The 15,515-nt window shown below is 43.4% G+C and overlaps 1 protein-coding gene across 1 annotated transcript in view; it reads left to right on the top strand.

Moving 5' to 3' along the window:
- LOC139267485 (dynein axonemal heavy chain 8-like) overlaps positions 1–15,515 on the top strand; it is a 2,569,686-nt gene that overhangs the window by 616,108 nt on the left and 1,938,063 nt on the right. The window contains exon 12 of the mRNA XM_070885867.1: positions 1,304–1,450. Within this exon, the coding sequence (XP_070741968.1) occupies positions 1,304–1,450 (147 nt within the window). The remainder of the gene's footprint in view (positions 1–1,303; positions 1,451–15,515) is intronic.

Genomic DNA, 15,515 nt, shown 5'->3' with positions numbered 1-15,515 from the left:
TTATCTACAAAGCACAATTCAGGAGTGTGATGGAATGCTCTCCACTTGCCTCGTTGAGTGCAGCTCCAACAACACTCAAGAGGCTCGATACCATCCAGGACAAAGTAGCCCACTTGATTGGCACCACATCCACCACCTTAAACATTTACTCCCTCCAGCACCAGCACCAGCTGCAGGGTGTACCATCTACAAGATGCAATGTAGCAACTCGCCAAGCCTTCTTCGACAGCATTTCCCAAATCTGCAACCTCTACCACCGAGAACAACAAGGGCAGCAGGCGCATGGGAACAGCATCAAGTTCCCCTCTAAGTCACATACCAACCTGACTTGGAAATACATTGCTGTTCCTTCATCATTGCTGGGTCAATCCTGAGCACCTCCCTAATAGCACTATGGGAGGACCTTCACCACACGGACTGCAACTCTTCAAGAAGGTGGCTCACCACCACCTTCTCATGGGAAATTAGGGATGGGCAAAAAATGCTAGCCTTGGCAGCGATGCACACATCCTGTGAATGAATTAAACAAAATAGACTTCAGCAGGACAACGGGCAGACTGATGTAAAGGGCAGGCATACAGTTTAACATAGAGAAGTGTGAAGTGATGCATTTTGGTAGATAGAATGATGAGTAGCAATATAAAATAAATGGTATAATTGTAAAGAGATTGCAGCAACAGAGAGACCCTGGATGTATGTGCACAAATCTTTGATGGTGGCAGTACAAGTTGAGACGGCTGCTAAAGACTGGTTAGGCTTCAGCAAGAATATTATGTTCAATTCTGGGCAGTACACTTCAGGATGGATGTCAAGGCCTTGGAGTAAGTGCAGAAGAGATTTATCAGAATGGTATCAGGTATGATGGACATCAATTATCTGGAGAAGCTGGGGTTGCTCTCCTTAAAGCAGAGAAGGTTAAGAGGAGATTTGATAGAGGTATTCAAAATCTTGAATGGTTTTGATAGAGTAAATAAGGAGAAACTGTTTCCAGTGGCAGAAGGGTTGGTAATAGAGGACACAGATTTAAGGTGATTGGCAAAAGAACCAGAGATAACCTGAGGAAACATGTTTTTGCACAGCGATCTGGAATGCACTGCCTGAAAGGGCAGAGAAGTAGATTCAATAGTAACATTCAAAAGAGAATTGGATAATTACTGAAAGGAAAAAAATTGCAGGACTACGGGGAAAGAGCAGGTGAGTGGGATAGCTCTCAAAGAGCCAGTATCATTCTATAATTCTATGATAATAGAAATGTGTAATAATCTAATTACCTTCTGAGTGACATTATTTTATTGGGTTTCAGGAATGTAAAAAATTGTTAGTGGAATATCGCAAATATTTCCAGAACACAAAGAAACATACAACTGAAACGGCACAAGATAATCCATTTGATGTGTCAGAAATGTACATATTTGGTAAACTTGAAGTCTTCTGCAAAAGACTGATAAAGGTAAATTGAAATTTAGGGCAAAATGTGATTCAGTTATATAATTACATTCTAGATTTGTGTCCATCACTCAGTACAGTGACAGATACCAGTATTTTAGATAAAACTATTTTATAACTACACACAATGCATCAGCAACTCCTGTTACAATGATTGGAATTAATGTTACAGAAATTAGATTCACATGTGGATCAGTAAAGGGTAATTTAAGTGACATGTAAAAGCTTTAAATAATGACAAATTTCAGACTTAATAGGACTGATTTTAACCTGCTGTACCTAACAGGAATGTGGTGGACGGGTGGTTCAAACTGTAGTAGAAAAATAACCACTGCATTCCTGATGTGTTCTCTGCCGCAATTGTAACTGCACAGATTTCTGAGTCATCCGAGGCACCTGGAAGAGGCAGGCGGGGCGCCATGAATACATGTAATCTAGGGTCCTATAACGCTATTAGGAACAATATTTCCTTCACATCATCATCAGAGGCAGTCCCTCGGAATCGAGGAGGACTTGCTTCCACTCCCAAAGTGAGTTCTTTGATGGCTGAACAATCTGATACGAGAGCCACAGACCCTGTTACAGGTGGGGCAGACATTCATCGGGCAGGTTGTAGTAGGGGACAGTATAGTTAGAAACATAGAAAATAGGTGCAGGAGTAGGCCATTCGGCCCCTCGAGCCTGCACCACCATTCAATAAGATCATGGCTGATCAGTCACCTCAGTACCCCTTTCCTGCTTTCTCTCCACACCCCTTGATCCCTTTAGCCGTAAGGGCTATATCGAACTCCCTCTTGAATATTTCCAATGAACTGGCATCAACAACTCTCTGCGGTAGGGAATTCCACAGGTTAACAACTCTCTGAGTGTAGAAGTTTCTCCTCATCTCAGTGGCTTACCCCTTATCCTAAGACTGTGTCCCCTGGTTCTGGACTTCCCCAACATCGGGAACATTCTTCCTGCATCTGACCTGTCCAGTCTCGTCAGAATTTTTTATGTTTCTATGAGATCCCCTCTCATCCTTCTAAACTCCAGTGAGTACAGGCCCAGTCGATCCAGCCTCTCCTCATATGTCAGTCCCGGAAATCAGTTTGGTGAACTTTCGCTGCACTCCCTCAATAGCAAGAACGTCTTTCCTCAGATAAGGAGACCAAAACTGAACATAATATTCCACGTGAGGCCTCACCAAGGCCCTGTAAAACTGCAGTAAGACCTCCCTGCTCTTATACTCAAATCACCTAGCTATGAAGGCCAACATGCCATTTGCCTTCTTCGCCTGCTGTACCTGCACGCCAACTTTCAATGACTGATGTACCATGACACCCAGGTTTTGTTGCACCTCCCCTTTTCCTAATCTGCTGCCATTCAGCTAATATTCTGCCTTCGTGTTTTTGCCACCAAAGTGGATAACCTCACATTTATCGACATTATACTGCATCTGCCATGTATTTGCCCACTCATCTAACCTGTCCAAGTCACCCTGCAGCCTCTTAGCGTCCTCCTCACAGCTCAGACCGCCACCCAGCTCAGTGTCATCTACAAACTTGGAGATATTACTCACAATTCCTTCATCTAAATCATTGATGTATATTGTAAATAGCTAGGGTCCCAGCACTGAGCCATGCGGCACCCCACTAATCACAGCCTGCCATTCTGAAAAGGACCCGTTTATCCCGAATCTCTGCTTCCTGTCTGCCAACCTGTCCTCTATCCACGTCAATACATTCCCCCCAATACCATGTGCTTTAAATTTGCACATCAATCTCTTGTGTGGGACCTTGTCAAAAGTCTTTTGAAAGTCCAAATACACCACATCCACCGGTTCTCCCTTGTCCACTCTACTAGTTACATCCTCAAAAAATTCCAGAAGATTTGTCAAGCATGATTCCCCTTTCATAAATCCATGTTGACTTGGAACGATCCTGTCACTGCTTTCCAAATGCGCTTCTATTTCATCTTTAATAATTGATTCCAACATTTTCCCCACTACTGATATCAGGCTAACCAGTCTATAATTACCCGTTTTCTCTCTCCCTCCTTTTTTAAAAAGTGGTGTTACATTAGCTACCCTCCAGTCCATAGTAACTGATCCAGAGTCTATAGAATGTTGGAAAATGACCACCAATGCAGTCACTATTTCTAGGGCCACTTCCTGAAGTACTCTGGGATGCAGACTATCAGGCCCCGGAGATTTATCGGCCTTCAATCCCATCAATTTCCCAAACACAATTTCCTGACTAATAAGGATTTCCTTCAGTTCCTCCTTCTCGCCAGACCCTCGGTCCCCGAGTACATTCGGAAGGTTATTTGTGTCTTCCTTCGTGAAGACAGAACCGAAGTATTTGTTCAATTGGTCTGCCATTTCTTTGTTCCCCATTATAAATTCACCTGAATCTGACTGCAAGAGACCTACGTTTGTCTTCACTAATCTTTTTCTGTTCACATATCTATAGAAGCTTTTTCAATCAGTTTTTATGTTCCCAACAAGCTTCTTCTCATATTCTATTTTCCCCCTCCTAATTAAACCCTTTGTCCTCCTCTGCTGAATTCTAAATTTCTCCCAGTCCTCAGGTTTGCTGCTTTTTCTGGCCAACTTATATGCCTCTTCCTTGCATCTAACACTATCCCTAATTTCCCTTGTTTGCCACGATTGAGCCACCTTCCCCGTTTTATTTTTACTCCAGACAGGGATTTTCTTCAGTTCCTCCTTCTCGCCAGACCCTCGGTCCCTGAGTACATTCGGAAGGTTATTTGTGTCTTCCTTCGTGAAGACAGAACCGAAGTATTTGTTCAATTGGTCTGCCATTTCTTGTTGAAGTTCATCCATGTGATCTTTAAGTGTTTGCCATTGTCTATCCACCGTCAACCCTTTAAGTATCATTCGCCAGTCTATTCTAGCCAATTCACGTCTTATACCATCGAAGTTACCTTTCCTTAAGTTCAGGAACCTAGTCTCCGTGTCACTCTCCATCTTAATAACGAATTGTACCATATTTTGGTCACTCTTCTCCAAGGGGCCTCGCACAATACGATTGCTAATTAGTCCTTTCTCATTACACATCACCCAGTCTCGGATGGCCAGCCTCTAGTTGGTTCCTCGACATATTGGTCGAGAAAACCATCACTAATTCACTCCAGGAAATCCTCCTCCACCGTATTGCGACCAGTTTGGTTAGCCCAATCTATATGTAGATTAAAGTCGCCCATGATAATTGCTGTACCTTTATTGCACGCATCCATAATTTCTTGTTTGATGCTGTCACTAACCTCACTACGACTGTTTGGTGGTCTGTACACAACTTCCACTAGCATTTTCTGCCCTTTGGTATTCCACAGCTCTACCCATACAGATTCCATCATCCAAGCTAATGTCCTTCCTTACTATTGCGTTAATTTCCTCTTTAACCAGCAACGCTACCCCAGCTCCTTTTCCTTTCTGTCTATCCTTCCTGAATGTTGAATTCCTCTGAATGTTGAGTTCTCAGCCTTGGTCACCCTGGAACCATGTCTCCGTAATCCCAATTATATTATATTCATTAATAGCTGCCTGCATAGTTAATTCGTCCACCTTATTACGAATACTCCTTGCATTGAGGTACAGAGCCTTCACGCTTGTCTTTTTAACACACTTTAGACTTTTGCTGTAATGTGGCCCTTTTTGATTTGTGTCTTGGGTTTCTCTGCCCTTCACTTTTACTTTCCTTCTTTCTATCTTTTGCTTCTGCCCTCATTTTACTTCCCTCTGTCTCCTGCATAGGTTCCGATCCCCCTGCCACATTAGTTTAACTCCTCCCCAACAGCACTAGCAAACACGCCCCCTAGGACATTGGTTCCAGTCCTTCCCAGGTGCAGACTGTCTGGTTTGTACTGGTCCCACCTCTCCCAGAATCGGTTCCAATGTCCCAGGAATTTGAATCCCTCCCTGCTGCACCAATCCTCAAGCCACTCATTGATCTTAGCTATCCTGCTATTCCTACTCTGATTAGCATGATGCATTGGTAGCAATTTCTACCTTTGAGGTCCTGCTTTTTAATTTAACTCCTACCTCCCTAAATTCGTCTTGTATGACCTCATCCCATTTTTTACCTATATCGTTGGTACCTATATGCACCACGACAACTGGCTGTTCACCCTCCCCCTTCAAACTGTCCTGCAGCCGCTCCGAGACATCCTTGACCCTTGCACCAGGGAGGCAACATTCCATCCTGGAGTCTCGAGAGCTGGCCATCCTAGACTGGGCGTTGTGTAATGAGAGAGGATTAATTAGCAATCTTGTTGTGCGAGGCCCCTTGAGGAAGAGTGACCATCATATGGTAGAATTCTTCATTAAGATGGAGAGTGACATAGTTAGTTCAGTGACTAGAGTCCTGAACTTAAAGAAAGGTAACTTCGACCGTCTGAGACGTGAACTGGCTAGGATAGACTGGCGAATGATACTTAAAGGGTTGACGGTGGATAAGCAATGGCAAACATTTAAAGATCACATGGATGAACTTCAGCAATTATACATCCCTGTCTGGAGTAAAAATAAAACGGGGAAGGTGCCTCAATCATGGCTAACAAGTGAAATAAGGATAGTGTTAAAACCAAGGAAGCGGCATATAAATTGGCTAGAAAAAGCAACAAACCTAAGGACTGGGAGGAATCTGGAATTCAGCAGAGAAGGACAAAGGGTTTAATTAGGAGGGGGAAAATAGAATATGAGAGTAAGCTTGCAGGGAACATAGAAACTGAATGCAAAAGCTTTTACGTGAAGAGAAAAAGATTAGTGAAGACAAATGTAGGTCCCTTACAGTCAGAATCAGGTAAATTTATAATGGGGAACAAAAAAATGGCAGACCAATTGAACAAATACTTTGGTTCTGTCATCACTAAGGAAGACACAAATAACCTTCCGGAAATATGAGGGGACCGAGGGTCTCGCGAGAAGGAGGAACTAAAGGAAATCTTTATTAGTCGGCAAATTGTGTTAGGGAAATTGATGGGATTGAAGGCCGATAAATCCCCAGAGCCTGATAGTCTGCATCCCAGAGTACTTCAGGAAGTGGCCCTAGAAATAGTGGCTGCATTGGTGGTCATTTTCCAACATTCTATAGACTCTGGATCAGTTACTATGGACTGGAGGGTAGCTAATGTAACCCCACTTTTTAAAAAAGGAGGGAGAGAGAAAACAGGGAATTATAGACCGGTTATCCTGACATTGGTGATAGGGAAACTGTTGGAATCAATTGTTAAAGATGTAATAGCAGCGCATTTGGAAAGCAGTGACAGGATCGGTCCAAGTCAGCATGGATTTATGAAAGGGAAATCATGCTTGACGTATCTTCTAGAATTTTTTGAGGATGTAACCAGTCGAGTGGACAAGGGAGAGCCAGTGGATGTGGTATATTTAGACTTTCAAAAAGCTTTTGACAAGGTCCCACACAAGAGATTAGTGTGCAAAAATAAAACACATGGTATTGGGGGTAATGTACTGATGTGGATAGAGAACTGATTGGCAGACAGGAAGCAAAGAGTAGGAATAAACGGGTCCTTTTCAGAATGGCAGGCAGTGACTAGTGGGGTACCGCAAGGTTCAATGCTGGGACCCCCGCTATTTACAATATACATTAATGATTTAGACGAAGGAATTGAAGGTAATATCTCCAAGTTTGCAGATGACACTAAGCTGGGTGGCAGTGTGAGCTGTGAGGAGGATGCTAAGAGGCTGCAGGGTGACTTGGATAGGTTAGGTGAGTGGGCAAATACATGGCAAATGCGGTATAATGTAGATAAATGTGAGGTTATCCACTTTGGTGGTAAAAACAGGAAGGCAGATTATTATCTGAATAGTGACAGATTCATAAAAGGGGAGGTGCAACGAGACCTGGGTGTCATGGTACATCAGTCATTGAAAGTTGGCATACAGGCACAGCAGGCGGTGAAGAAGGCAAATGGCATGGCATAGCGAGAGGATTTAAGTCTAGGAGCAGGGAGGTCTTACTACAGTTGTACAGGGCTTTGGTGAGGCCACACCTTGAATATTGTGTGCAGTTTTGGTCTCATAATCTGAGGAAGCACATTCTTGCTATTGAGGGAGTGCAGCGAAGGTTCATCAGACTGATTCCCGGGATGACAGAACTGACATATGAAGAAAGACTGGATTGACTAGGCTTATATTCAGTGGAATTTAAAAGAATGAGAGGGGATCTCTAGAAACATATAAAATTCTGACGGGATTGGACAAGTTAGATGCAGGAAGAATGCTCCTGAGACGAGAGGGCTATCCTATGATGAGATAATGTGTAGAATGGGCACCGCATTACAGGAAGGACGTGATTGCACTGGAGAGGGTACAGATAAGATTTATGAGGATGTTGCCGGGAGTGGACAATCTAAGCTATGAAGACAGATTGGATAGGCTGAATTTGTTTTCATTGGAACAGAGGCGACTGAGAGGAGACCTCATTGAGGTGTATAAAATTATGAAGGGCCTAGATATAGTGGATGGAAAGGGCCTATTTCCCTTAGCAGAGGGGTTAACAACCAGGAGGCATAAATTTAAGGTAATTGGTAGAGGGTTTAGAGGGGATTTGAGGGGAAATTTCTTCACGCAGAGAGTTGTGGGGGTCTGGAACTCACTGCCTGAAAGGGTGGCAGAGGCAGAAACACTCACCACATTTAAAAAGCACTTGGATGTGCACCTGAAGTGCCATAACCTGCAGGATTACGGACCTAGAGCTGGAATATGGGATTAGGCTGGATAGTGTCTTGTTGGCCGGTGCGGACACGATGGGCTGAAATGGTCTCCTTCCATGCTGTAAACTTCAATGATTCTATGATTCTATGATGATGAGGATCGTTGTTGACTGATGTAGACAAATTGGTGAAACAGGCAGAAGCATGGCAAATGGATTTTACTGTGGAGAAGTGTGAAGTGATGCACTTTTGGAGGACTAATATGGGATAGCAGTGTACTATAAATTACACGTTTTTGAAAAGTATAATGAGCAGAGAGACCTTGGTGCCCATATGCACAAATCCTTAAAGGTGACAGGGCAAGTTGATAAAGTAGTCAAAAAGCATATGGATTATTTGTTTTTTCTAAATAGAGGAATAGAATATAAAAGAAAAGAGATCAAACTAGAATTTTTAAAATCACTGGTTGGGCCTCAGCTGGAGTATTGTGGACAATTCTGACACCACATATCAGGAAAGAATTGAAGGCATCAGAAAGGGTACAGAGGAGGTTTACCAGGGTGCTACCAGGGATGAGGGATTTCAGTTATGAGGAAAGGTTGGAAAAGTTAGGATTGTTTTCCTTGAAATAGAGAATGTTAAGAGGTGACCTAAAGGTTTTCAAGATGATGAGAGGTTTTGATAGAGTAAATACAGAAAAAATATTCCCTCTGGCTCGTGGGTCAATAATTAGAAGTCATACATTCAGAATTATTGGGAAAAAGATCTTGAGGAGAGATGAGGAAAAGTGTTTTCACTTTCCCTGAAAAGGTGTGGAAGCTGATTCCATAAATAATTTCCAACAGAGTTAAATAGGTACTTGAGGGTGAGAAACTTACAGGGTTACAGACAAAAAGCGGGGTTGTGGGACTAAGTATAACTGATCTTTCAAAGAGCCAGCACAGGTATAATGGGACAAACGGCCTCCTGTCCTGTAAGTTACGAAGACATACTGACAATGCAGACCCAGAAGCTGCCATAATTCCACACTGCAGACCAAAGCGCTAAATGTAATCACTGTTGATGAATTTAATTCCCAACACAATAATTGTCTTTAATTCATTCATCATCTGTCAACCCATGGAGCCTTTCTGTAGACAGCATGGCCTAAACATTCATTTGAGCTGGGCACATTTTTCAGGCTTAAAACAGGCGCCTGGGGCTCCAATACGACAAGCAGCATGCGCTGTATATACTACTCCAGATACTTGGCAGCCAAACCAGTGGTCCTTAAAAGGACCACTGGAGGCTGCCACCAGAAAGGTAAGTTTTAACATTGACTTACCTTATTGTGAAGCCAGGAAGAGCAGGAGTCCTCTTTCCAGCTCCACATTACATCACAAAGCTGCTCGCCTTTCTGATTGAAGCCCCGCCGCCCTGTCCCAACGGACATCCCAAATGACCAAGTTGAGATTTGAGCTGGCTGATCTTGTTGTCTCCCAGGGACTAGTAATCTGTTTCTGGGGCTAGAATTAGCATCTGTGGGTAATAAACTATTGAGTCAGGCGAACAATTTGCCGTGATCCTACTGCCAGCCTTATTTGCTGCACTGAGATAGCACTCAAGTTCCTTCAGGTCCTTATCTAATTCTCTTTTGAAAGCCACGATTGAATCTGCCTCAACCAATCTTTCAGGTATTTTATTCCAGATCATAAATACTCTGCGTAAAAATGTTTTTCCTCATGTCGCCATTGCATCTTCTGCCAATCACCTTAAATCTGTGTCCTCTGGTTCGCGATCCTTCCGCCAATGGGGATAGTTTCTCTCTATCTACTCTGTCTCGACCACTCATAATTTTGAACACTTCGATCAAATCTCCTCTCAATCGTCTCTGCTCTAAGGATAACAATCCCAGTTTCTCCAGCCTATCTATGTAATTGAAGTCCCTGATCCCTGGAACCATTCTTGTAAATCTTTTCTGTATCCTCTCGAAAGCCTTCACATCCTTTCTAAAGTGCCCGAACCCAGAATTGCACATAATACTTCAGTTGTGGCTGAACCAGTGTTTTATAAACATTCATCACAACTTCCTTGCTTTTGTACTCTATGCCTCTGTTTATAAAACCGAGGATCCCATATACTTTTCGAACCACTTTTTCAACCTGCCCTGCCACCTTCAACAATTTGTGCACATAGACTCCCAGGTCTCTCTGTTTCAGGACCCTCTTTAGATTTGCACCCGATAGTCTATATTGTCTCTCCTCGTTCTTCCTACTAAAATGTGTCACTTCGCACTTTTCTGGCTAAACTTCATCAACCCCGTTTCTGCCAATTCCAGCAGCCTGTCGGTGTCCTCTTGAGAAGTCTATCCCTAGCCTCCTCACTTTTTACTATACTTCCAAGTTTTGTGTCACCCGCAAATGTTGAAATTGTGCCCAGTATGCCAAAGTCCAAATCATTACTAGATATCAAGAATAGCAGTAGACGGCAAGTACCAACCCCTAGGAAACATCACTGGAAACATAAGAATATAAGAACATAAGAAATAGGAGCAAAAGTAGGCCATTTGGCCACTCGAGCCTGCTCCGCCATTTAATAAGATCATGGCTGAACTGATCATGGACTCAGCTCCACTTCCCTGCCCACTCCCCATAACCCTTTATTCCCTTATCGCTCAAAAATCTGTCTATCTCCGCCTTAAATATATTCAATGACCCAGCCTCCACAGCTCTCTGGGGCAGGGAATTCCACAGATTTACTCATCATCTCAGTTTTAAATGGGGGGCCCCATATTCTGATACTATGTCGCCTAGTTTCAGTTTCCCCAATGAGTGGAAATATCCTCTCTGCATTAATATTTTCGAGCCACCCCTTTATCTGAAATGTTTCGGTAAGATCATCTCTCATTCTTCTGAACTCCAATGAGTATAGGCCCAACCTACTCAACCTGTCTTTATGTCAACCCCCTCATCTCCGGAATCAACCTTGTGAACCTTCTCTGAACAGCGTCCATTGCAAGTGTATCCTTCCTTAACTACGGAGACCAAAACTGTATGCAGTACGCTAGGTGTAGCCTCATCAATACTTTGTACAGTTGCAGCATAAGAACATAAGAACATAAGAATTAGGAACAGGAGTAGTCCATCTAGCCCCTCGAGCCTGCTCCGCCATTCAACAAGATCATGGCTGATTTGGCCGTGGACTCAGCTCCACTTACCCGCCCACTCCCCATAACCCTTAATTCCGTTATTAGTTAAAAATCTATCTATCTGTGACTTGAATACATTCAATGAGCTAGCCTCAACTGCTTCCTTGGGCAGAGAATTCCACAGATTCACAACCCTCTGGGAGAAGAAATTCCTTCTCAATTCGGTATTAAATTGGCTCCCCCATATTTTGAGGCTGTGCCCCCTAGTTCTAGTCTTCCTGACCAGTGGAAACAACCTCTCTGCCCCTATCTTGTCTAACCCTTTTATTATTTTAAATGTTTCTATAAGATCACCCCTCATCCTTCTGAACTCCAACGAGTAAAGACTCAGTCTACTCAACCTATCATAATAAGGTAACCCCCTCATCTCCGGAATCAACCTAGTGAATCGTCTCTGTACCCCCTCCAAAGCCAGTATATCCTTCCTTAAGTAAGGCGACCAAAACTACACGCAGATGCGGCCTCACCAATACCCTATACAGTTGCAGAAGGACCTCCCTGCTTTTGTACTCCATCCCTCTCGCACTGAAGGCCAACATTCCATTCGCCTTCCTGATTACCTGCTGCACCTGCAAACTAACTTTTTGGGATTCATGCACAAGGACCTCCAGGTCGCTCTGCACCGCAGCATGTTGTAATTTCTCCCCATTCAAATAGTATTCCCTTATTTGTTTTTTTTCCCAAGGTGGTTGACCTCACACTTTCCGACATTGTATTCCATCTGCCAAACCTTAGCCCATTCGCTTAACCTATCTAAATCTCTTTGCAGCCTCTCTGTGTCCTCTACACAACCCGCTTTCCCACTAATCTCCGTGTCATCTGCAAATTTTGTTACACTACACTCTGTCCCCTCTTCCAGTTCTTCTATGTATATTGTAAACAGTAGTGGTCCCAGCACTGATCCCTGTGGCACACCACTAACCACCGATTTCCAACCCGAAAAGGACCCATTTATCCCAACTCTCTGCTTTCTGTTAGCCAGCCAATTCTCTATCCATGCTAATACATTTCCACTGACACCGCGTACCTTTAACTTCTGCAGTAACCTTTTGTGTGGCACCTTATCGAATTCCTTTTGGAAATCTAAATACACCACATCCATCGGTACACCTCTATCCACCATGCTCGTTATATCCTCAAAGAATTCCAGTAAATTAGTTAAACATGATTTCCCCTTCATGAATCCATGCTGCATCTGCTTGATTGCACTATTCCTATCTAGATGTCCCGCTATTTCTTCCTTAATGATAGTTTCAAGCATTTTCGCCACTACAGATGTTAAACTATAGTTACCTGCCTTTTGTCTGCCCCCTTTTTTAAACAGAGGCGTTACATTAGCTGCTTTCCAATCCGCTGGTACCTCCCCAGAGTCCAGAGAATTTTGGTAGATTATAACGAATGCATCTGCTATAACTTCCGCCATCTCTTTTAATACCCTGGGATGCATTTCATCAGGACCAGGGGACTTGTCTACCTTGAATCCCATTAGCCTGTCCAGCACTACCCGCCTTGTGATAGTGATTGTCTCCAGGTCCTCCCTTCCCACATTCCTGTGACCAGCAATTTCTGGCATGTTTCTGTGTCTTCCACTGTGAAGACCGAAGCAAAATAATTGTTTAAGGTCTCAGCCATTTCCACATTTCCCATTATTAAATCCCCCTTCTCATCTTCTAAGGGACCAACATTTACTTTAGTCACTCTTTTCCGTTTTATATATCTGTAAAAGCTTTTACTATCCGTTTTTATGTTTTGCGCAAGTTTACCTTTGTAATCTATCTTTCCTTTCTTTATTGCTTTCTTAGTCATTCTTTGCTGTCATTTAAAATTTTCCCAATCTTCTATTTTCCCACTAACCTTGGCCACCTTATACGCATTGGTTTTTAATTTGATACTCTCCTTAATTTCCCTGGTTATCCACGGCTGGTTATCCCTTCTCTTACCGCCCTTCTTTTCACTGGAATATATTTTTGTTGAGCACTATGAAAGAGCTCCTTAAAAGTCCTCCACTGTTCCTCAATTGTGCCACCGTTTAGTCTGTGTTTCCAGTCTACTTTAGCCAACTTTGCCCTCATCCCACTGTAGTCCCCTTTGTTTAAGCATAGTATGCTCGTTTGAGACACGACTTCCTCACCTTCAATCTGTATTACAAATTCAACCATACTGTGATCACTCGAGAGGATCTTTTACGAGGAGATCGTTTATTATTCCTGTCTCATTACACAGGACCAGATCTAAGATAGCTTGCTCCCTTGTAGGTTCTGTAACATAATGGTCTAAGAAACAATCCCGTATGCATTCTATGAATTCCTCCTCCAGGCCACCCCGTGCGATTTGATTTGACCAATCGATATGTAGGTTAAAATCCCCCATGACTACTGCCGTTCCTTTTTCACATGCCTCCATTATTCCCTTGATTATTGTCCGCCCCACCGTGAAGTTGTAATTTGGGGGCCTATAAACTACGCCCACCAGTGACTTTTTCCCCTTACTATCTCTAATCTCCACCCACAATGATTCAACATTTTGTTCATTGGAGCCAATATTGTCTCTCACAACTGCCCTGATATCATCCTTTATTAGCAGAGCTACCCCACCTCCTTTCCCTTCTTGTCTATCTTTCCGAATCGTCAGATACCCCTGTATGTTTAATTCCCAGTCTTGGCCACCCTGCAACCACGTTTCTGTAATGGCCACTAAATCATACCCATTTGTAATGATTTGTGCCGTCAACTCATTTACTTTATTTCGAATGCTGCGTGCGTTTAGGTAGAGTGTTTTAATACTAGTTTTTAATCCATGATTTTTAGTTTTGACCCCTCCTGCAGCCCCTTTATATTCAGTGGCCCTTTTTGTTTTTTGCCTTGGGTTTCTCTGCCGTCCAGAACCAGAGGAGGAGCAGGACTCCTCGACTTGCGATTTTCCAATCTGCTGGGACCTCCGCAGAATCCATGGAATTTTCGTAGATTACAACCAATGCAACCACTATTTCTGCAGCCATTTCTTTTAAGACCCTAGGCTGTAAGCCATAAGGTCCAAGGGACTTGTCCGCTTTTAGTCCCGTTATTTGACCGAGTACTACTTCTTTAGTGACAGTGATTATTTAAAGTTCCTCCCTCCCTATAGCCCCTTGATTATCCACTATTGAGATGTTTTTCGTGTCTTCTACCGTGAACTGATATAAAATATTTGTTCAAGGTCTCTGCCATTTCCCTGTTCCCCATTATTAATTCCCCAGTCTTATCCTCTGGGGGACTAACATTTACTTTAGCCACTCTTTTCCTTTTTATGTACCTGTAGAAATTCTTACTGTCTGTTTTTATATTCTATGCTACTTTACTTTCATAATCTATTCTCCCTTTCTATCATTTTTTAACATAAGAACATAAGAACATAAGAATTAGGAACTGGAGTAGGCCATCTAGCCCCTCGAGCCTGCTCCGCCATTCAATAAGATCATGGCTGATGTGGCCGTGGACTCAGCTCCACTTACCTGCCCTCTCCCCGTAACCCTTAATTCCCTTATTGGTTAAAAATCTATCTATCTGTGACTTGAATACATTCAATGAGCTATCCTCAACTGCTTCCTTGAGCAGAGAATTCCACAGATTCACAACGCTCTGGGAGAAGAAATTCCTTCCAACTCGGTTTTAATTTGACTCCCCCATATTTTGAGGCTGTGCCCCCTAGTTCTAGCCTCCCCTACCAGTGGAAACAACCTCTCTGCCTATATCATGTCTATCTCTTTCATGATTTTAAATGTTTCTCATCCTTCTGAACTCCAACGAGTAAAGACCCAGTCTACTCAATCTATCATCATAAAGTAACCCCCTCATCTCCGGAATCAGCCGCGTGAATCGTCTCTGTACCCCCTCCAAAGCCAGTATATCCTTCCTTAAGTAAGGTGACCAAAACTGCACGCAGTACTCCAGGTGCGGCCTCACCAACACCCTATACAGTTGCAGCAGGACCTCCCTGCTTTTGTACTCCATCCCTCTCGCAATGAAGGCCAACATTCCATTCGCCTATCTGATTACCTGCTGCACTTGCAAACTAACCATTTGGGATTCATGCACAAGGAGTCCCACTCTCCTGATCTTTGGGCACCCTGTGCGGAGGGGAGCGGGTAGGTCCGAGGGCCTCCTCGTAGGACTGCTCCTGGGCACGGCCAAGGGTGCCATCAGCCGGTCCAGGCAGCGGGCGGTCG

The sequence above is a fragment of the Pristiophorus japonicus genome, chromosome 7 (assembly GCF_044704955.1).
Source record: "Pristiophorus japonicus isolate sPriJap1 chromosome 7, sPriJap1.hap1, whole genome shotgun sequence".
Classification (NCBI taxonomy): domain Eukaryota; kingdom Metazoa; phylum Chordata; class Chondrichthyes; family Pristiophoridae; genus Pristiophorus; species Pristiophorus japonicus.
Note: the sequence above shows the minus strand (reverse complement) of the source record. Positions and strands in the feature narration are given on the sequence as shown.